Source organism: Dermacentor albipictus, chromosome 1, assembly GCF_038994185.2.
Source record: "Dermacentor albipictus isolate Rhodes 1998 colony chromosome 1, USDA_Dalb.pri_finalv2, whole genome shotgun sequence".
Classification (NCBI taxonomy): Eukaryota; Metazoa; Arthropoda; class Arachnida; order Ixodida; family Ixodidae; genus Dermacentor; species Dermacentor albipictus.
In genome coordinates, this window is record NC_091821.1 from 290637924 (window position 1) to 290659878 (window position 21955).

General features: G+C 48.5%; 1 protein-coding gene across 2 annotated transcripts in view; it reads left to right on the forward strand.

The window, feature by feature from the left end:
* LOC135919186 (prolactin-releasing peptide receptor-like) overlaps positions 1–1294 on the forward strand; it is a 170465-nt gene extending 169171 nt beyond the window's left edge. For both annotated transcript variants that reach the window (XM_065452897.2, XM_070535002.1), the window contains exon 2: positions 133–1294. In XM_065452897.2, the coding sequence (XP_065308969.1) occupies positions 137–1117 (981 nt within the window). In that variant the 5' untranslated portion in view covers positions 133–136 and the 3' untranslated portion in view covers positions 1118–1294. The remainder of the gene's footprint in view (positions 1–132) is intronic.
* Positions 1295–21955: the final 20661 nt, after the last annotated feature.

A 21955-nucleotide genomic window follows, 5' to 3' on the forward strand; every position in this document is an offset into this window, starting at 1 on the left:
CCGAAGACCCTGCACTGCAGAATCAAGTTGTACTTACAATACAACGTCCAAATAACTGGTTCGCTAGGTGGTTCTTGTTTGAGCGAAGCAATGTCTTATCGAATGTCAACATGGCGGCGACCTCTTGTGCAGTGCCATGAGTAACGCGAGCCAGCCCGTGGACTACGTGTCGGGCGTGCCGGCGGTGCGGGCCTTCTTCTACTGCGTGTACGCACTCGTGTTCGCCGTGGGCATCTCGGGCAACGCGCTCGTGTGCTTCGTGGTGGCGCGCCAGCGGGCCATGCACACGGTGACCAACCTGTTCATCGCCAACCTGGCGCTCTCCGACATCCTGCTGTGCGCGCTCGCGGTGCCCTTCACGCCGCTGCACCAGTTCGTGGGCGCCTGGCCGCTTGGCGCCGCGCTCTGCCGCCTGGTGCCGTACGCGCAGGGCGTCAGCGTGTACGTGTCCTCGTTCACGCTCACGGCGATCGCAGTGGACCGCTTCGTCGTCATCATGCACCCGTTCCGCGGCCGGCTGCGGCTGCCCGTGTGCGGCGCCCTGGTGGGCCTCGTGTGGCTCGCCGGAGGCCTGCTCACGCTGCCGTACGGCCTCTTCATCGGCCTGGGCGGCGGCTTCTGCGAGGAGCGCTGGCCCTCCGAGCGAAGCCGGCGCGCCTTCAGCCTGTGCACCAGCGCGCTCCAGTTCGGCCTGCCGTTCGCCGTCATCAGCTTCTGCTACATGCGCGTCTGCTGCAAGCTGGGCGCGCGCGCGCGGGCCAAGCCCGGCGCCAAGTCGGCGCAGCGGGAGCAGCTGGAGCGGCGGCGCACGCGGCGCACCAACCGCATGCTGGTCTCGATGGTGGCCATCTTCGGCGCCTGCTGGCTGCCGCTCAACCTGTACAACCTGGCCGTCGACTTTTCGGTGCGCGCCGCCAGCTGGCAGTTTGCGAACGCCTTCTTCTTCCTGGCGCATGCGATCGCCATGAGCTCGACCTGCTACAACCCGTTCCTCTACACCTGGCTCAACGACAGCTTCCGCAAGGAGTTCAAGGCCGTGCTGCCGTGCTTCGCGAGCCGTCGAGCCGAGGCGCCGGCCGTGCGCTACGTGTGCAGCGGCGACGCCGTCAAGCTCTGAATAAAGCCGGTGGACGAGTGCGTCGTACAAGCGGTGTCAGTGAAGACACTCAATGCGTGAAACGATGGCTACCTTCATGTGTTGCTGTAAACCTGTGCTGCTGCATGACCCGCACAGGGAGAGAGGGAGTTCAGCGACGCGCACGCAGACAAGCGCTCCTCTTTTCGCGTGTCTTCATTCTTACGTGCACTGCTCTCGTAGGCTGATGACGAGCCGCATTGATAGGAGTTCTCGGCAGTATGGCTTGCTAATATGGTAACCGCGCATTCCGCAACAGCGCGGCCTTTTTTTATTTTTTTGCACTGCACTAAAGCATCTAAACATTCACAGGCAACAAAACTCACCTGCGTCAGCGGGAGCTTCTCGACGGCGAACGCGCCTTGTAAGCCGGCGCTTTTGCTAAACGCGGTCAAGTTCGACGTCCCACGGGCGAACGAGGCAAATGAAGCTATCTGCTTTGAAAGTTTGGGGCTATTTGTCAACCGAATTACGTGTCCGTAGAAGCATGGGATGGTGAACGTTACTGGAGCAATGTCAGGAAGAAGGCCCCGGTCGTGGGCAAAGCCCGGTAACAGCTTGCTCATTTCGCCTTGGCTTCACCCTTACTCCAGTAGTGCCACCCTAGGAAGGGTGGTGGTTTGGGCTAGTTGGTTTTGCATGATGTGCACGGAGCAGGAGAAAGGCAAACAGAAAAGACGAGCGCTTGCTGCCAACTGAAATTCTATTGTTTGATACAGAAGTTCATTTATAGCAGAGGGAATGAAACATGCGAAATGTGACATGAACCAGAGATACCACCATCGCTCACTGTTCGCGCCGACGTTGTCTATAGAAACACCCCTTTGCGACAAGGATGGCTCACTTGTGCATCCTTCACGTGCCATGCTAGCTGCTTCGAAATTCATGCGCCTGTGGTCATCCATGTGTGTAGTAAAAAATTACTTTGCTCGAACGCGGGGGCGCATGCTCTGCAACACAGGGCTGGAAAACCTTCCTAACATTGTCAACACGCTCTCGCAGGCGATCCTTCAAACGTCTGCTCGTCTGGCTATCATGCGGCACAGCTCAAGGTGTTTTGCACGCGACCCCCCATTCCGCCTGTAGCAGCTTCACTTCACACGTGTTTGTTGATACGGATGCTTCTCCTTGATGGTGAACAAAGCTTGTGTGGTGTAGAAGAAACTACGTGTACACCAACCCGCTCAGCGATTTTTCTTTTTTCTTTTTGAAGTTGATGGGCGACTTGATGTTTCTACGGAATCACCGCGACCTTTCGGTTCTTTTCTGCGGCGACAGTGAAGCTACGGTGTAGGCGGAATGAGTGCGGGGCGACGTGTGCAGCACTTTTACTCAAACACACTTCAAGGATTCCTAAGAAATTCACCGAGCGAATCCAGAAACTACCTGAAACCTAACGCAACCTAAATCAAGTGTCGCCCGAAACTAATTCACTAAAAAATCACTAAATAACTATTTTTCTTCTATCTTCACAACTGACGATGGGAAACTACCTCAAATGGACTTCACCGTTAACAGCACACTAAGCCCCCTCACGGAGGCCGGAGTACTGAGCCTTCTAAACCTGGACACAATGAAAGGGCCACGCCCGGACAAAATACCCAACGCTTTCTTGAAACGCAGAATGGATGACGAAGTACCTTTGTATGATATTTAACAAATCCTTATCATCTGTTCTTCCACAGGATTGGAAATATGCAAAAGTTGTCCCAATACAGAAATCAGGCTGCAAAGACGACCCGTCCAACTTTCGGCCAATTTCGCTTACGAGTACCATGCGCAAACTTCTACAGCACATCATACTAAAACATATAACCGTTTTCTTAGAAAACGAGAGTATCATATCACCATATCAACATGGCTTTCGCAGAGGCCTTTCGACAATCACTCAACCCACGACATATCATTTAATATCGACCAACACAGACAAAGAGACCTCAGCCTACTCGATTTCTCGAAGGCATTTGATAGGGTATCACACAAAAAGCTCATAAGAAAACTTGAGATTACATTAGGTACAGGCTCCGTAATTGACTGGATTTGCGACTATCTTACTAACCGTACCCAGTTTGTGGGAGTGAACGGATCGATTTCCCAGACAGCCCGGCTAACATCGGGAGTCCCCCAAGGAAGCGTTTTGGCTCCCCTTTTATTTCTAATTTTTACTAATGACCTACCCGCAAAAATCACGGGAAACAGGCTAGTTGCAGGCGACTGCATTCTTTATCGAAACGTTAACTCACATGATGACCACATAACATTAAATAACGACTTGAAAGCTGCGTCTAACTGGTGTACCCACTGGCAGATGACCATCAATACTAAGAAATCTGCTCTTCTTTCAATTACCACAAAAAAGTTACTCAAACTTTATGTATACCGTTAACGACGTTCCACTAATACGCGTTCATGAACACAAGTATCTCGGTATAACGTTAACAGCATGACTTCAGATGGAACTCTCATATCAATAACGTTACAGCGACTGCAACGAAACGCCTTTTCTTTCTTAGAGGACACCTCCGACTAGCACCACCCGATATAAAACTTCTGGCTTAGAACATTTTCGTTAGGTCAGTCCTTGAGTACGCAAATGTTATCTGGTTCCCATACACTAAAGGAATAATAATAAAAAAGAAGGTGTACAAAAGAAAGCTCTACGGTATATACACAATAAACATAAATTAACAGACTCGCTTACCGAACTACTTAACAAAGCCGGAATCCTAACAGTACAAAACCGAGCTGTACTAGCCCGTTCTAAACTTACGTACCAGCTCTTACACAACAAGCTTAATATTGATACCTCTAGATACATCTCTAGAAATGAAACACGGCCAACGCGACATAAAAACACAAACACTCAATGAGCATTCCATTCATACCGATTGCTTTAAAAATTCATTCTTTCCTTGAGCGATTAGAGAGTGGAATAAACTGAGTGAGTCCATTAGTAACAGCTCCTCATTAGATACATTTGATAATTCAGTGGAAAAACATCTTGACTTACAGCTCTGATTTAGAAACTCAGGTTTCTTACCGATCTTCATAGCCTAACACTTTAATCTGTGAGTGTTCTTTTTGTATGATGGATTATACATGACTGCATTCTGTTTCTCATGTTCATTAGGTATTTTATATCACAGGTATTTTCAGGAGTTCTTTTTTTCCTTTTTCTTGTTTCGTTTCTTCTTTTCTCTGATTCTTCTTCGTTATGGTACATTGTACCGAAATATTACATTTGTGATGAAGTACTTAATTCTTTTGTTTAGCGAAGCCAAAACATTATGATTATATGACACACTTATGATTATATAATGTATTTATATTCTTTGTTCGCAAATACTACCATATGTACTTGCCCTTCCTGTTATAATCCCATGAGAAATTGACAGTATGTGAAATAAATAAATAAAATTAATGAGCTTGTCAAGTATTATAATTAAATGAAGAATGTAAATGAGAAAATTGTAGAGCAACATGAAAAATTCCCGATACAGCTTTCTGTTGCTCAATACGTGCTACATAAAAGTGTTCTTCCCGAGCGTGAAAGAGGTCCGCGAATGCAGGCAAAATGCCTAGAGTGGGCAGTTGCGCAACAATTCTCCGCGTGCTTCTTTCACACGCGGAAAACACTTTTATGCAGCACGTATTCACAACAGAAAGCTGTATCGGGAGTTTTTTATGTTGCTCCACAATTTTCTTATTCACACTTTCATCTAATTATAATATTTCAGAAGTTGAATAACTAATTTAGACTAATTATGTAATTAGACGGAATGCAAAAAATAATCTGAGTATCTGCAAGCGACGGCAAGCAGCATTACGTTGGTTCTGTCCAGTTACATGCCACTTGCATATTTGTTAATCTTGGTGCGTGATAGTTGGGACACCCTGTATGAAATTATAGTGACGCTTGGTGAACACGGGTTAGGCGCAAGCTTATGATTGCTGTTCCGGAGTTTCTAAGCTATGCCGCCTTGCCTGATGCATTGTTGCAAGCCGCACGTCCTTCTCCCAGGCACGCCCAACTTGTGCCGGTTTTGTTCCGCCGACGACTCGCGCTTAAAACCCGGTGAGTACCTCGCCCCTTGCGCGACCTCCCTCCGCCAGTTCTGCCCCCGTTTTTCTGCATGACGATTGGTCTCCCTGCGGTTGCCCTTGGAAACTCGTGGATCTTGTGTTTTTCTTTTTCGTTCTCGCCATTTGTATCCTCAGCTCGGCCATAGAGAAATAAATTGCAACAAGAGCGGAGACTCCCATAGTGCCCAGCGGCCGAATTGACTGTAGCACACCAATCGGATGGTATTAACTCCTTCCGATGTCGGTTTTGGGCGCGCGCGTTTTGAACACCTGTTGGTACACGCCGCGCCGGCTCCACTGAGCGGAGCGGCATTTTTTTTTTTCGCGTCTGCTGAACCCGGCGTGGCTTTGGCGGGGAATCGTTTCGTTATTTAGTAAAAATGATTGCGAACGACCTTTACAAGACTCCGCCGAATCCGTCAGGTGCAATTTCATAAAGAAAACGCAAGACGTCTTCTGAAATGATGAAATGTTTATTTTGCTCTATATAAATGTTCTTTCCGGGCTTCTTCTACATTCATCCAAAGTTGGGGAACCAGGTAAGCAGCAGTCGTTGCCGTATGGAGCTCCACCGGATGCCATCAGCTGAAAGTAAATTACAAGCATGTATCAGTTTGGTATATTGACCTAACAGGAGTATTGCGTGTAGAGGCGAAACGTGCGTAAGTGGTGAATGAGCGGCATTACAGATAAATTTAATTTTACGTACATTTCGCAGCAAAGACTCCCGAACGATGCCATAAAATCTGAACAAAGCAACCGATTTTCAAGCATCCCTCCCTTCCCAGGCATTATTTCTTGCACTCTAAATGCACAAATACACGGGTGACGGCGCGTTTCCAAAACAACTTGGCCTCAGTCGACGCAATGGTACGCCAAGTACACAGGTGGCTACAACACAGCCTCAGCCAGCCCATGTTAGACGCTCGCAGAATGCCTTCTAGTCGCACTCAGGACAGATCCGTGGGTGCAAAGCCTGTTTCCAGTCGCTCAGAATACATAAATGTCATGTTCTTGAGCTCCTCCGTGTTATCTTTCACGCGTCCTGCCGGTGCATGCAACACTCCCGTGTTATCACTCTCGGCAATCGCTCGTCGCGTTTTCGACAAGCGTGAGTACCGAAATAAGGTATATGTTGTTTCAGGGCTATAAAATGCGTCACAAACTTGTCCCACTAAAATTCTGTACACGCAAAACTAACAACTCACTATGGCCGGCTTGCTTTTTGGCTAACAGGGGCTCTATTCTGGACACGCATGGCGGCTGCACAGCCGCCATTATCCGCCATGTTTAATCTCTTATTGGCTGTGGCGAGCTCACGTGCCTTGAAATTTTTGCCGGGAAACGGAAGTTTTGCGAAATGTCATTTTGCGTTTTCATCAAGATGACGAAACGTGACGTGGAGCTGCAAATTTTATGGACTAATACATTTTTTTGGTCCTTGGCAGATATATTGTGATGTTAGCGCTTCAAAAAGAATGTGAGCGGTAGCGTGCAGAAGCCAGTGCAATGCATCTGCAATTGCGCGAATATGTGGTGGCGATTCAAGATATGCGCCATGCCAGCTTGCTGATTGGCTGAAGGAATATCTTGTGAGGAGCGTCACAGGAAGGGCTGTTTCGTAATCGTCAGTTTGACGATGCGTGACGTTGCACTGGGCCGCCATTGCTGAGATTTTCCGCCATAATTTTTGCTGCGACGAGCCGCGCGAATTATGCTAATGAGCAGCCATATGCAATGGCAGCCGAGAGGAATGCGTATCGCCACATTTTCCCCGTCGTTTGGCGCCACGAAAATCTTTTGTTCATAACGCGTGCTCATAGTATTTGCATCGCTCTCGGGTGGTGTTGGCATTTGTGTTTGGGGCCATCGTTTTTTAAAAGAACGCGTTTATACGAAATAATATTGGTTGAATATAGCAAACTTTAAGCAATGTTGTCCACTTTTCACTGCTGCATTTCTATTGTAATCGAGATTAATGCCTTTTCGCACAATCAGACGTTATGACAACGGCCTCTTTCTAATTTATAAAAAGAAATGTACGCAAGGTGGCGCCTTGAAGTTTCCTCTCGCGGTGCGAGTAACTAGCGAAATGAACAAGAGATGGCAGCGCCGGCGCTTGCGTCGCGCTAGTGGTTATCTCTGGCGCCCGCAACGCTATCGGTGATATTCGGCCGTTTCTGAGCCAGCCGAGTCGGGCTGAGTCACTTGCGTTTCACGAAATAGCGATAACGTGGCCTAGAACGTGCGCGCATCACCACTGGTAGGTCGCGTATGTTGTCTCAAGCAAGAAAACAAGGGCATTGGCGCCAACGTGCGATGACTCATTGCATTTTCCGGGGACACGCATCCTAGCTATTGAAGCAGACGACGGCTTGTACGCAGCAGACGACGGAAGCGCGAAGCGTTTTCGACGGAACAATCATACGCTTTGAGATAGCTGCTTTATTTTTACTGTGGAGGAAAACTGTTTTGCTTTACCGATAACGTTACATTCAGTGCCTTCATTTCAGTTTCTTAGGCGAAACGTCAAGGTGGCGTCACGTTACGTAAGCAAAACTGGGCCACCGGCGCCATTTTGTTTGCGTCGCGCCTACGTCACGCACCGAAGAAAATGGCGGAATGTCCAGAATAGCGCCCCAGCTTCACAACACCAGGCACGGCAAGCACGCCTCAAGATATTGTCACGTGGTGGTGACGTTGAAGAACACAGTAGCAATACTGTGAAAGACAAAACTAACTTTTATTGGACGAACCTGTGCCCTCAAAAACAGGCAACACTTATAGCACAACGATAGCGGCGAACACGGTCGGCGATCGTCGAAAATCTCATCAGCGGGTCAAGCACGTCGGCTTTTATACAGCAGTAGTCGAATGTACCAGACTAATCGTTGGAACCCGCGTGCCTTCCGCAAAGTTCTACACCATTCGAGTTACGCGATGAAACCAGATAACACAAGGTTCGGCAGACAACAGACAGTGGATAGAAGCATCGATAACTTTCCAGAAACTTCGGATACGGCGCGTTATCGCACAGCGCGGGACGCGCTGTGCGATAACATTTGTTAGGCGGCGAAACGTGGTCGCCCGAAAAAGATAAGTGCACGCGTCAATACCCCCTCTTAAAAAGCATCGACCCGATGCTGCGAACAAACGAAATAAAGAAAAGCACTCGTAGCAAAGAGAACAACAAAATAAGGAAGTTCGTCAGCGTCCGCAAAAGGGTATAAGGCGCACCATGTGGACCACTTCAGATCGTACGCGGCGCCGCTGCGAATGCGAAATGCCGTCTAGCACGACCTCATAGTTCAGTGCGCCAATACGTCGGATGACCTTGTAGGGTCCGAAATAGCGTCGATGTAGTTTCTCACTGAGTCCTCGTCCGCGTATCGGGGTCCATACCCTAACACGGTCGCCGGGCTGGTACTCGACGAAGCGTCGTCGGAGGTTGTAGTGTCGGCTGTCGGTACGCTGCTGGTTCTTGATCCGTAGGCGGGCGAGCTGTCGGGCTTCTTCGGCGCGCTGGACATAGGTAGCGACGTCAAGATTCTCCTCGTCAGTGACGTGCGGCAGCATGGCCTCGAGCGTCGTCCTCGGATTCCTGCCGTAAACCAGCTTAAACGGCGTGATCTGTGTTGTTTCTTGCACCGCCGTGTTGTAAGCGAATGTTACGTACGGCAGAACGGCATCCCAGGTCTTGTGTTCTACGTCGACGTACAGGCTCGTCCACTCTTAGGGTGAACACGGCTCACCGTGGCCGCGCTCCGCGGGGCGCCAGTGTGTCCGGCGCGGCGGCGCATCGAAGCAAAGCGGCGCAGGCGCACACGGACCCAGGGGAGGTGCTTCGCGTCGTCTGCTACAGCGCTGGAGCGCGTCGCCTCTTGCTTTGCTGTACACTTCGCTAGACCTAGGTGACTGAGTGCCCGAGGCGGCATTGCGGGAGGGCGCACTTCACTAACTGGAGCATTTTCCAGCTGGTTCCGTCTACAGCTTGTGAACAGCCTGCTTAATCAATATACATAAACAGAAGCAAGCTTCTCACCACATAAGTCACTTAGCATGTTTTTCATAAGTGATGAAGGTAAAAACACAGTCATTTTTTCGCGTTCTTTATTAGGCTGGGGCCCTCTTATTTTACTCTCACAGAACTTGGTGTAGTGCATACCGAGAAACCTATTAGGCGCGCTCTTGGTTGGAGTCATCATGGGATGAGCCTAGCGCGCCGTTTCGCGCATGTCTTGATGCTAGGACGAATGTGCTTAATTGACTTAAGAAAACGACCGAAACCCGCTATAAATTTCGCAGAAAGTTAGAGAGCGATTGTTCAATCACGCATCATCATGTTTGCCATGGATTTCACCGTTAAGGAGGGCAATACTATTACTCCGACAACAACTAAGAAGTGATCTCAGCTGCTTCGCACTCTCTTATTGACGCGTTAATGTCGCTGGTAGGAGAGCATGGAGCGCTTTACGCGATGTAGGAAAGTGCTCTCCCCGGCATAGCAACTGATTTGGCGGCGCTTTTACTCCCCCTTTTCATCATTCTGCATCCTATAAAAAAACTAAATTCATTTTTGCTGTCACAGCTTGTGTAAAATCACCGAAGCGGTGCCGGTCCTCTGACGGCTACCTGACGCGAGATGTCGCATTCTCATTTTGAGGAATCGTCGGTCAATTATTTGATTACATTGATTAGGTGAAGTAAAACATATGGCGCCGACGTATTTTTTTGGTTGTTTTTTTTCTCCTTGGAATCAATGCACGCCGCATGCGAATGCTGTTTCCGTCCGTTTATAATAGGTAATTAAAGTGGAAAATCTATAATCTACATGTCTGTTTTCCAGCTTAAGTTACGTCTTGCCGGGTAATTAAGTCGTTATTCGCTTCTATTTCATTTCAGTACTTCCTCAGAATGGGCTATATGCATATTCTCACTAGCATATAATAATTTGCTAATTGTGCGGTATACGTCCCCAAGCGACGCGTGGAGTTACGCCATAGAGGTGGGCATCGGATAAATTTGGACATTAGGAGGAATTTATTTGTTTCTTTTTTTAGGGGGTAGGCGGGGGTGGGCTATGCAGAGTGGGTCCCAATAATGAATACTGCACAGGAACCCTTGCCGCGGACAAGCGATGCTGTTGCCGTCGTGGGGAAGTGGCCGGTCCGTGTGTTGGACGAGGGCGGCCACGACATTTAAACCGACGGTCATGAGGCCGGCATGGTGTCGTCTGCCCACAGCATGCCGGTGGTCGGCAAACGGACTCGCCGTTTGTAAACGCTAAGCCCGGCCCAAGCCAGATTGCTGTGTTAAGGCCAGTCTACTTTTTAACTGACCATGGGCGTCAGCCCGATCAACCGCTGAGCACCCCCCCTTTTTTTGCGTAGGTCATGCTACCCCATACTAGCTTAATATGATGATGCGGTGCAGCCAACGACTACTCAACTGCGTGACTGGCCACTCAGGAGTTACAGAATCTCGGATGACTCGCCAAATCGAAAGACGCCAGAGGTGTTTCCATTAAACCCATTTCCGTCGACTTTCATGATGAATTGCATTTTGCTCGGTTGCTGTTTGCCAAGGCCCTTCGGCGATAAAAACGCTGTAACAGTGCAGGATAATTTCATTTCCCCGGTGCGCTTTGGAATGTAGCCATGTCGCGGGTACTGGAAAAAGAATGACGACGCATTGTAGATCTGTGCCTACAAAACTATTCTCAACGCGTTATATCGGAGATGACAAAAAGGCCACTGAAAACTGTAAATAGAATCGTCCAGGCTTACAAGAAGGATGGAAGAATTGCGGATGCTCCCCGTAAAGCACGGCAGAGAGTGACCATTGTTGCGGCGGCTGCTGCAAACCCGACCGCCACAGTTCGAGAAATTAAGAACAGCCTCATGCTGGCTGACGTCCCTGCCACGACTATCAAGCGTCGCCTATACGCCCCACCCAGCCTAATAAAGAGCGCGAAAAAATGACTGTATTTTTACCTTCATCACTTATGAAAAACATGCTAAGTGACTTATGTGGTGAGAAGCTTGCTTCTGTTTATGTATATTGATTAAGCAGGCTGTTCACAAGCTGTAGACGGAACCAGCTGGAAAATGCTCCAGTTAGTGAAGTGCGCCCTCCCGCAATGCCACCTCGGGCACTCAGTCACCTGGGTCTAGCGAAGTGTACAATGCAAGAGACGACGCGCTCCAGCGCTGTAGCAGACGATGCGAAGCATCACCCCTGGGTCCGTGTGCGCCTGCGCTGCTTTGCTTCGATGCGCCGCCGCGCCGGACACACTGGCGCCCCGCGGAGCGCGGCCACGGTGAGCCGTGTTCACCCTAAGAGTGGACGAGCCTGTACATTGCTAGCATGTCAGCGAGGGTCTTATTCAGCCGCTCCGTAAGACCATTCGTCTGTGGGTGGTAGGCCGTTATCCTCCTGTGCCTTGTTTGACTGTTTTGCAGAATGGCTTGGGTGAGCTCCGCTTTAAAGGCCGTTCCTCTGTCGGTGATGAGGACTTCTGGGGCGCCATGTCGCAGCAGGATGTTTTCGACAAAGAATTTCGCCATTTAGGCTGCGCTACGTTTCGGCAGTGCTTTAGTTTCAGCGAAGCGGGTGAGGTAGTCAGTCGCCACAAGGATCCACTTATTTCCGGTTGTTGACGTCAGAAAGGGTCCCAACAACGCCATCCCGATCAGCTGGAATTGTCGGCAAGGATGCTCGATTGGCTGTAGTAATCCAGCTGGCCTTGACGGTGGTGTCTTGCGTGGCTGACAGTCTCGGCATGTTCTGACATAACGGGCGACGTCGGTGGTCAGGCGCGGCAAATAATTCTTTTCTTGTATCCTCGATAGTGTCCGGGAAAATCCGAGGTATCCAGTGGTCGGATCGTCATGTAGGGCGTGCAATATTTCTGGACGAAGTCCTGACGGGACAACAAGAAGGTAGTTGGCGCTAACTGGTGAGAAGTTCTTCTTCACGAGTAGGTTGTTTTGAAGCGAGAACAAAGACAATCCTCGCTTAAATGCCCTAGGGACAACGTCGGTGTGCCCTTCCAAATAATCCATGAGGCCTTTTAGTTCCGGGTCCGCTCGTTGCTGTTCAGCGAAGTCTTCCGCGCTTATTATTCCAAGGAAGGCGTCGTCATCTTGCGGCGGGGTCAATGGGGGCGCGTGATATGCAATCCGCATCTGAGTGTCTTCGTCCGGACTTGTAGGTTACATTGATGTCGTATTCTTGTAGTCTGAGGCTCCAGCACGCCAGCCGTCCTGAAGGATCCTTTAAATTCGCTAGCCATCACAAGGCGTGATGCTCGCTGACGACTTTGAATGGCCTGCCATATAGGTAAGGGCGAAATGTCGCTGTAGCCCAAACGATGGCGAGGCATTCCTTTTCGATCGTAGAATAATTGCCTTCCGCTTTTGACAACGACTGGCTAGCGTAAGCTATCACGTGTTCATGTCCATATTTTCTGTGGACTAAGACGGCACCGAGGCCTAGGCTACTGGCGTCAGTGTGGATTTCGGTATCGGCGAGCTCGTCGAAGTGCGCAAGTACGGGCGACGACTGGATGCGTCGTTTGAGTTCTTGAAATGCGTCGGCCTGCGGCGTTTCCCACTTGAACTCGACGTCACATTTAGTTAGCTGTGTCAGTGGCTCAGCAATGCGTGAAAAGTCCTTGACAAAGCGCCTATAGTAGGCACACATGCCAAGGAATCTACGCACTGCCTTCTTGTCGATGGGCTGCGGGAACTTTGCGATGACAGCTGTCTTCTGCGGGTCGGGGCGGACTCCAGACTTGCTGATGACGTGGCCTAGGAACAGAAGCTCATCGTAAGTGAAGCGGCACTTTTCTTGCTTCAGAGTGAGCCCTGATGACTTGATGGCCTCTACTGCTGTCGCAAGCCGCCTAAGGTGATCGTCGAAATTTCCGGCGAACACGACGACGTCATCCAAGTAAAGAAGGCAGGTCTGCCACTTCAATCCTGCTAATACCGTGTCCATGACGCGCTGGAACGTTGCAGGCGCCCAGCATAGTCCGAATGGCATGACCTTGAACTCGTAGAGGCCGTCTGGCGTGATGAAGGCGGTCTTTTCGCGATCTCTCTCGTCGACTTCTATTTGCCAGTAGCCATTCTTGAGATCCATCGATGAGAAGTATTTTGCGGTGCAGAGCCGATCTAATGCGTCGTGTATCCGTGGGAGGGGGTATACGTCTTCCTTCGCGATTTTGTTCAATCGACGATAATCGACGCAGAAACATAGGGTTCCGTCCTTTTTCTTCACTAAAACAACTGGAGACGCCCACGGGCTTTTCGACGGCTGGATGATGTCGTCGCGCAGCATTTCGTTGACTTGCTGTCTTATAGCTTCGCATTCTCGCGTCGAAACTCGGTAAGGGCTCTGGCGGAGTGGTCGAGCGCACTCCTCGGTGATTATGCGATGCTTTGCGACTGGTGTTTGGCGAATCCTCAATGACGTCGAAAAGCACCCTTTGTATCGTCGGAGCAGACTTCTGAGCTGTTGTTGCTTAATCATGGGGAGACTTGGATTAATGTCGTAGTCTGGTTCGGGAACCATTGTCGTCGGGGTAGATGCCGCGGTATCCGAGAGGACAAACGCATTACTGGTTTACTGAACATCCTCGATGTACGCGATCATCGTGCCCTTGTTGATGTGCTTGAACTCCTGGCTAAAGTTTGTCAGTAACACTTCAGTTTTCCCTCCATGCAGTCGAGCGATTCCTCTTGCGACGCAAATTTCGCGATCGAGCAGTAGACGTTGGTCCCCTTTGATGACGCCTTCTACGTCAGCAGATGCTTCGGTGTCGACCGAAATAACCATGCTGGAGCGAGGCGGGATGCTCACTTTATCTTCGAGCACACTCAAGGCGCGCTGACTACGAAGGCTATCCGGCGGTATCGCTTGCTCTTCTGACAGCGTTATTGACTTCGACTTCGGGTCGATGATTGCGCCGTGTTGATTCAGGAAGTCCATGCCGAGAATGACGTCTCGTGAACACTGTTGGAGAAGAACGAAGGTGGCAGGGTAAGTCCGGTTGTGAATGGTAATTCTTTCCGTGCACATCCCAGTCGGCGTTATGAGGTGTCCTCAAGCGGTCCGAATTTGAGGGCCTTCCCATGTAGTCTTTAACTTTCTTCAACTGGGCGGTGATGAGTCCACTCATGATGAAGTAATCAGCCTCTGTGTCCACTAAGGCGGTAACTGCGGGGCCGTCGAGAAGGACGTCGAGGTCGGTCTTTCTTTGTCTGGCATTGCAGTTAGGTCTTGGCATCGGATCACGGCTGCGACGTGTTGAACTGAAGCTGGAACGTCGCGTCGTCAAGTAGTCTTTCTTCGGTGTAAGCTTGGCTTCCTGACTTCGTCGGGACGGCGGCGTGTCGTTGTTATGTCGTCGAGATGGTCTCTTCGTCGTTGGCGGCGGAGGATCTTCGTCAGTTCAACGAACAGCAGCTGCACCTCTATCGGTTGCTGCTTTTAGCTTTCCGGATATGGGCTCGTAGAGCGGCCCCGGGCTGGGCCAGTGTATGGTTGGCGCTGCGGCGACAGGTAGCGGCCTGGTCACGGCGAGCGGGACGGTCGTCGAGAGCTCCATTGAGTAGCGGCGAGGTAGTCGGTGATATCGCGAGGTCGTTCGCCAATCTGAGGTCGAGGTGCGTTAACGACGAACCCTCGGAGTCCCATCTCCCGGTATAGGCATCGGCGGTAGATGTACCCGGCTTCTCCGCAGTGATAGCAAAGCGGACGGTGGTCGGGAGCACGCCAAACGTCAGTCTTCGTTGGAATGCCGCGTGGGGTGACGGGTTGGCGTGCTGGTGGCGGGGGTGGTGATGGACGACGGAACTGTGTCGTCACTGGGCCCTGTCGTGGGCGCGGAGGGGGAACGTGACGATGGTCTACAGCGGCGTATGTCAGCGCTTGCGGCTGAGGCTAAGCGATTCAGGGGCTACTCCGAGTTGTTGTTGGAGCTCCTCAAGTACGGCGTCGGCAATTGAAGCCACTTCAGGCCGTGATGACGGGAACAGCTTCTGTAGCTCCTCCCGCACGACCGCTCGGATAGTCTCGCGCACGTCGTCGGTGGCCTGTGACTGAACTCTGGCGTAGCTTGTCGAATTCAAGCGGCGGCTGAATTGCTGGTTCCGCATTTTCAGTGTCTTCTCGATGCTAGTAGCCTCGCGAAGAAACTCGTCGACAGTCTTCGGTGGGCTTCGTACCATACCGGCGAAAAGTTCTTCCTTTACACCGCGCATCAGTAGCCGGACTTTCTTTTCCTGGGACATTTCCGGGTCGGCGTGGCGGAATAGGCGACTCATTGCTTCTGTAAAAATCACGGTGGTTTCATTAGGCAGCTGCACTCGGATTTCTAGTTATGCTTGGGCTCGTTCTCAGCGTACGACGGTTGTGAATGTCTGCAGGAAGCCTCTTCGGAAAAGGTCCTAGGTCGTTAAGGTGGCTTCTCTGTTCAGCACAATGCGTTGGAGGGCTAGTTGGTGCGAATCCATGAATACTTTGTTTAGCGCGAAACGACACACACAAGAAAGACGACAGGACAAAGCGCTACTCTCAACTGACGTCATTTCATTGCGTCACTCCTTTATAGAACGCTCAAACCAGAGGAGCATGCGCAGTGAGCACTATGTGGTGCAGCCACCAACATCCGACCCCAATAAAATGATGTCACTGACGAGAATAAAATGATGTCAGTTGAGAGTAGCGCCTTGTCCTGTCGTCTTTCTTGTGTGTGTCGTTTTGCGCTAAACAAAGTATTCATGGCTTCTCTGTTCTCGAACCACGTCCTGGCAGCGTCTTCCAGTGCGAAGAAGACATGTCGCAGTTTGTCGTCGCTGTTCGAGGTGTTAAATGCAGCGACCCTCTCATACGTCTCGAGCCAGGTTTCTGGGTCCTCAAATGTTGAACCGCGGAACGTCGGAGGCTCCCTGGGCTGCTACAGCACGACGGGGGATGCTGGGGCTGCCATTGGTGTGGACTTGGTGGAGATCTTCCTGCTCGTCTCAGGTAGAAGTCCGTGCTCTGGGGGCAGTCCTTGCAGTCGGCGGCTAGCACGCTGGTCTTGGCCGATGTAGGATTTGTACTCGGGCTTCGGGCTTGGATCGCGGCTTTGCCGGGAAGTTCGGTACATGTACGCACAAGCAACCAAATAAATTACAATAATTTTTCGGGTCAGAGAATGCGTCACGAAGTTCTACCATTAAGATTCAGTACACGTGAAACTAACTGCGGCACACAGCAGAGCTGCTTTTCGCTAACTGCGCCAGTACGCTGAGCGCGGCCTCTGTGCTTGCAAAGTGCCCCCCAAAATAGTGAAATTAGTTACAATAATGTCTGGGGTCAGAGAAAGCGCCATAACTTGTCCCTGTAAGATTAAGTACACGCGAAACTGCGTCACACGGCCAAGGTGGCTTTCGTCAGAAAGCCAGGTGCGGCGAGCGTGCCCAAAAACTGCTGAAATAAGTTATAATTATGCTTGGGCCCATAGAAAGCGTCGCAAACACCTTCCAGTAAGAGTAATTCACTCAAATTAACTAGGCTTGGGATGCGGAGTGGTTTTTTGATAACTGCGTCACTACATAGATTCAGTTTTGTGCAGTAAGCCTAAATGTGCTTGAAGTGCGTCGCAGACTGTCAAACAAAATTCCTCACCTTGCTGTAGTCCAGTAGTGCAGCGGTGCCGTGTCGAAATGCAGACGGAACAGAAGAGAACGCCAGGAGCCCAAGAAACGGGCTACATCCAAAAGAGACAGGTTGCCGAGGACGCGAGCTTCACATGCGCAGCAAGCCTCGCTTGTGCACTCCTGCGGCTTGTCTGGCGCATGACGTATGCACGCGCGTCTGGCGTGCCGCTAGCTTGTTGCTAGGCAACGCAACAAAAATAAATTGCAAACTATAAGTTCATTTACACGCAAAACCGTTTCACTTTTAGTGGGAAAGAATAAAAAAATAAAACATTGTGTGGAAGTTTATTTCATATTCTTTTTTTCTGATGCTCGCGTCAACTAACGGATGGAGTTGAAACTAGACGTGACGTGTTTCCTGTTGCCAGTTTTTGAAGAGTGTCCCCTCTTGTTGAATTTTTTTCTCTATGGCTAGGCTGGCTCAGTGCTTTAGGTCGGCGTAGCGAACGTTGCACTCTGTGTTTCCTTTTCTATGTGCTAGCGCTATGCCGTGCTGTTGCCCATATAACTGCTGCAACAAGCCTGCAGATGGTTATGCCGTTTTTATGATACCACAAGGAAAGCATGACGGCTTGCGCAGGAAGCAGTGACTTCATAACATTGACTGAAAAAAAAAGCTTTGTTCCGACAAAGAACAGCGTTGTTTGCGAGCTGAGGCACCTTTCGTATTGCTCACAGCAAAGCTTCCCGTAATGCTGCATTTTTTTCATTGTTCCGGCCTCCGCACCAGCGTTTTTGTTGCAGCAATTTGAACGCTGCATTAAGCATGCGGTTGTCCTCAGTATGCTTCATGTCCTGTGGCGGCTCCATCACCTCGCACGTCGCCAAACGTTGTTATTCAGTCGGAAACGCATTATGCTTTCCGCTGTGAACAATACGCACTTTTCGCGATTTTTAGGATCCGCTGCCTATTTTACTGAAAATTGATATAGCGGCTTATAGAGGAGCTGTTATTTCTAGCTTACGTCGATCTGTGCGTTAAGCAGACACAAATAATGCCAGCCCTCAAAAAGTTAGTGGCAAGTATACCTGTGTTATTGCAGGTGATGAGCGCTAGCTAGTCCACATAGCGCTTTATTTAAGTTTTAAAGTGAAAGCCTTAAGATCTTTATGCTTCAAGGTGGTTTTGTGAACAGAAAATATGACGTGACCTAAGGAAGGCCAGAGGCGACCCAAAGCATGTCCACCCCTGTATAAGAGAATGATTATCCAAGTTAACAAATGATTCATTAGTGATTGAATTAAGGTGGATTAGAGTGCATTAAGGAGGGTTATGGTGTATGAATAAGGATATAGGTGTATGAAAGAGGATTAAGGTGGATGAAGGCGGATTAGGGTGGATTAAGGTAAACTAGGGTTTATGAAGGAGTATTTAGGGAGGATTAAGGTGGATGCAGGGGGTTAAGGTCGATTAGGGTAGACTAAAGTAAATTAGGGTTCATAAAGGGGGAATAAGATTGATTGGGATATATAGGGGTTGATGGAGGTGGATTAGGGTGTATTAAGGTGAATTAGGGCATATTAAAAAGAATTAAGGGGAATTAAAGTGCGTGGATAAGGATTAAGGTGTATGAAAGAGGATTAAGGTGAATTAGGCTTGATGAAGGAGTGTTAAGACCGATTAGGGTATATTACGAAGGATGTAGGTGCATGAACGAGGATTGAGGAAAATTAGGGTCGCGTAAGGTTGATGAAGGAGGATTAAGGTTTTAAAGTCAACTGTAATAAAACACACCATGCCAATCCTTCATCCACCTTAATATACCGTATTCCATCTTAATTCACCATATTCCACCTTCATCCTCTTTCATGGACTCTTTCATCGCCTTAATACTCCTCTTAACCCACGATAATTCTTAATGCCGCCCAATCCACTTTCATCTACTTTAATCCACCCTGATCCTCCATAATGCACTTCAATCCACCCTAATACTCCTTCATTCACCCAAATTCACCTTCATAGACTTTGATCCACTCAATTCCTCCTTAATTCACCCTAACCCTTGTTCATTCACTTTAATCTCCCTAATCCGCCACAATCCTCCCTAATGCACCTTTATCCACCTTAATTCACTCTAATACGCCTTCATCGCCTTTATTACACCTTAATTATTCGTAATACCCCTTAATCCTCCTTAATTCATCTTATTCCAATCGCTAATCAATCATTACTTTGTTAATCTGTAATCATCTCCTATACACGGCTGCACATGTTCTGGTTCGCTTCCGGCCTTCCTTCGGTCACGTGATATTTTCTGTAGCTCACAACGCGACCTTGAAATAGAGATGCTTTCGCTTAATAAGCCACACACAAGCGATGTGTCACAAGCAATACAAGATCAGACGCACAAAGTAAAGCATGTCGTCATGTGGCAGAAAAATTTTCTGATGATGATGATGTTTGGTGTTTAATGGCGCAAGAGCCAGGTGTAGCCAAAGAGCGCCATGCTACTGTTAATGAGTTCGCAGTGGACAGATGGGTTCTGTGATCTTAATGTGCCTTGGCTGTAAAGGGGCCTAAAAGAGTTGATCCAAATTCCATAAAATGTAGGAGTAATAAAATTGTGGGAATGACTATTGACGTGTACTATGAACATTAGAAGGCATCGAGAAAGAATGACGCAATATATAAAATATGTGATTATCCATTTATTTATTTATTGTACATACTTTCAAGGCCGGCAGGCACCACAGAAAGGAGTGGTAGAGTACATTATTTGTAGAACGAGAGAAAAATAAAAAAACAAATAATGAAGAAACTATAAGGCACTTTGAACAGCAAGCTTGAAATTGATGCTGTCACAAATGCTGACTAAGGAGGCGGGAAGGCGGTTCCATGCAGTGGCGGTTCTTGGCAAGAATGAAGAATGGTATAAATTCGTGCGGCAAGTTGGCACTTCAACTTTGTGTTGATGATCGATGCGAGATGACATGTAACTGGGTCAGGTGAAGAGATTTTCTTTCAGGAAAGGATTGAGGTAGTATATTTTGTGAAAAAGACAAAGGCGAGAATGCTTGCGACGTAGTGAAAGGTCAGGTAGACCTAATGTTTTTTTCATGGATGTTACGCTAGAATGACGTGAATAATTAGAGAGGATAAAGCGCGCTGCATGGTTCTGAATGCTTTCAAGTGAATTAATGAGATTGGAATGAACAGGGTCCCATATGGCACACGCATATTCTAATTTTGGGCGGACGAGCGTTTTGAACATGGTAAGCTTTAGTGAGGTCGGAGCGGATGCAAAGTTACGTCTTAGATAACCTAATGTTCGGTTAGCATTGTTAGTGATATATTCAACATGCATGTTCCACGAAAGATTGCTAGTAATATGCAGGCCAAGATACTTATAAGAGTTAACAACCGACAGGACAGTACCATTAATAGAATAAGGGGGCGGATCAGAAGGGGTAGAGCGGCAGGAGACACGCATATGTTTGCATTTATTTGTGTTAAGCTGCATTTGCCAGTTCTTACACTAATTTGATACACTAACCAGATAATCTTGAAGCTTACTGGAATCATTAAGGTTAGTTATTTTGGGGTAGATGACGCAGTCGTCCGCGAACAGCCTAATGATTGAGTTAGAGATACAGTCAGGAAGGTCATTAATACAGATGAGAAAAAGCAGGGGATCCAGTGCGGATCCTTGCGGTACACCGGAGGTAACTGAACAAGGTCTAGAGGTATAATCATTAGCGGTTACATACTGGGTCCTGTTAGAGAGAAAATCCTTAATCCATGCAAATACGTTTGGGTCAATATTAAGAAGAGAAAGTTTGAAAATAAGTATATCATGAGAAACAGAATCAAAAGCTCGCGAGAAGTCCAGAAATATACAGTCAGTATCAAGTTGCTGATCTACATTAATAAACAAGTCATTGGTAAAAGACAAGAGTTGGGTTTCGCAGGAAAAGAATTTTCTAAATCCATGTTGTGCGTTGTTAAAGAAAGAATTCATCTCGAGGAAATTAATGAGGTGTGAATAAATTATGTGCTCTAATATTTTACTTGGAATGCATGTCAATGAAATTGGTCGATAATTATTGGAGGAATGAGTGTCACCTGATTTATGGACCGGAACCACCTTTCCCACCTTCCAGTCTTTGGGCAGGGTAGAAAGCTGTAGGGACTGGTCAAAAATCTTTGATAAAATAACACTTGAAAAAACTTCAGTACACTTTAGCATTCTCATACCCAGAAATTCTGGACATGCGTTTAGTTTCTATTTTCACCACCACGTGGCGTATCAACCTTAAAGATTTGAAATTCGCGCCGTGACGTATGCTATGACGCACAACTAAAGAAAACACAATAAAAAGAAGCACACCCTGAGACTGTTGCTTCCCCTCGGCACTTGGAAACGAGCGCGCTTATCTATCAGCGTTATCTTGAAGACGAGCTGCTACTTGCTCGACTTGCAATGAATCGACGATTTTGCTAGACACCTTGCGAGACAGCTCGTCGGCATTCCGGGTGAGATGTCTGGCCGAGATAACAGCTCCCGCAAAGCTTGCGTTGGGTTCCCTTTGTTCGTTGTTTTTTCTGTTTATTTGTGCACGACTCCGGCCGCGGGCTTCGGTATAGTCAGCGTTATTTTTCTTGTGTTTTCTAAGAACCAGTGTGATTCAATAAGAGGAAGCTTTAGCTAGGGCCCTTCTTCGATGCCGGCTGCTCAAATACATCTAAAACGCGCAAATGATTTTATGAGAAAATCGCTCTACCGATATGAATGAGAATTGTTGCATTCAAGAGAGAACGTTCGATCACAGTGATCGCTGCAATATTAATTTTGAACTAGGCCATGGCATTATTGACAAGAATTATCGGAAATCGGCAAATTTGAAAAAGAAGTACGAAGTTTACAAATCCGTTAGTTAGGATAAAAACTGATATCGCATCCCTCTAAACTGCATCCCTTGGAGCATCTCAATCGGACAAATTCGATGTATGAATTTATAACTTATGTGAAGTTACAATGCCTGGTAAGATTTTGCGAATACCATATTCAGGAGTTAGGGGTGTATT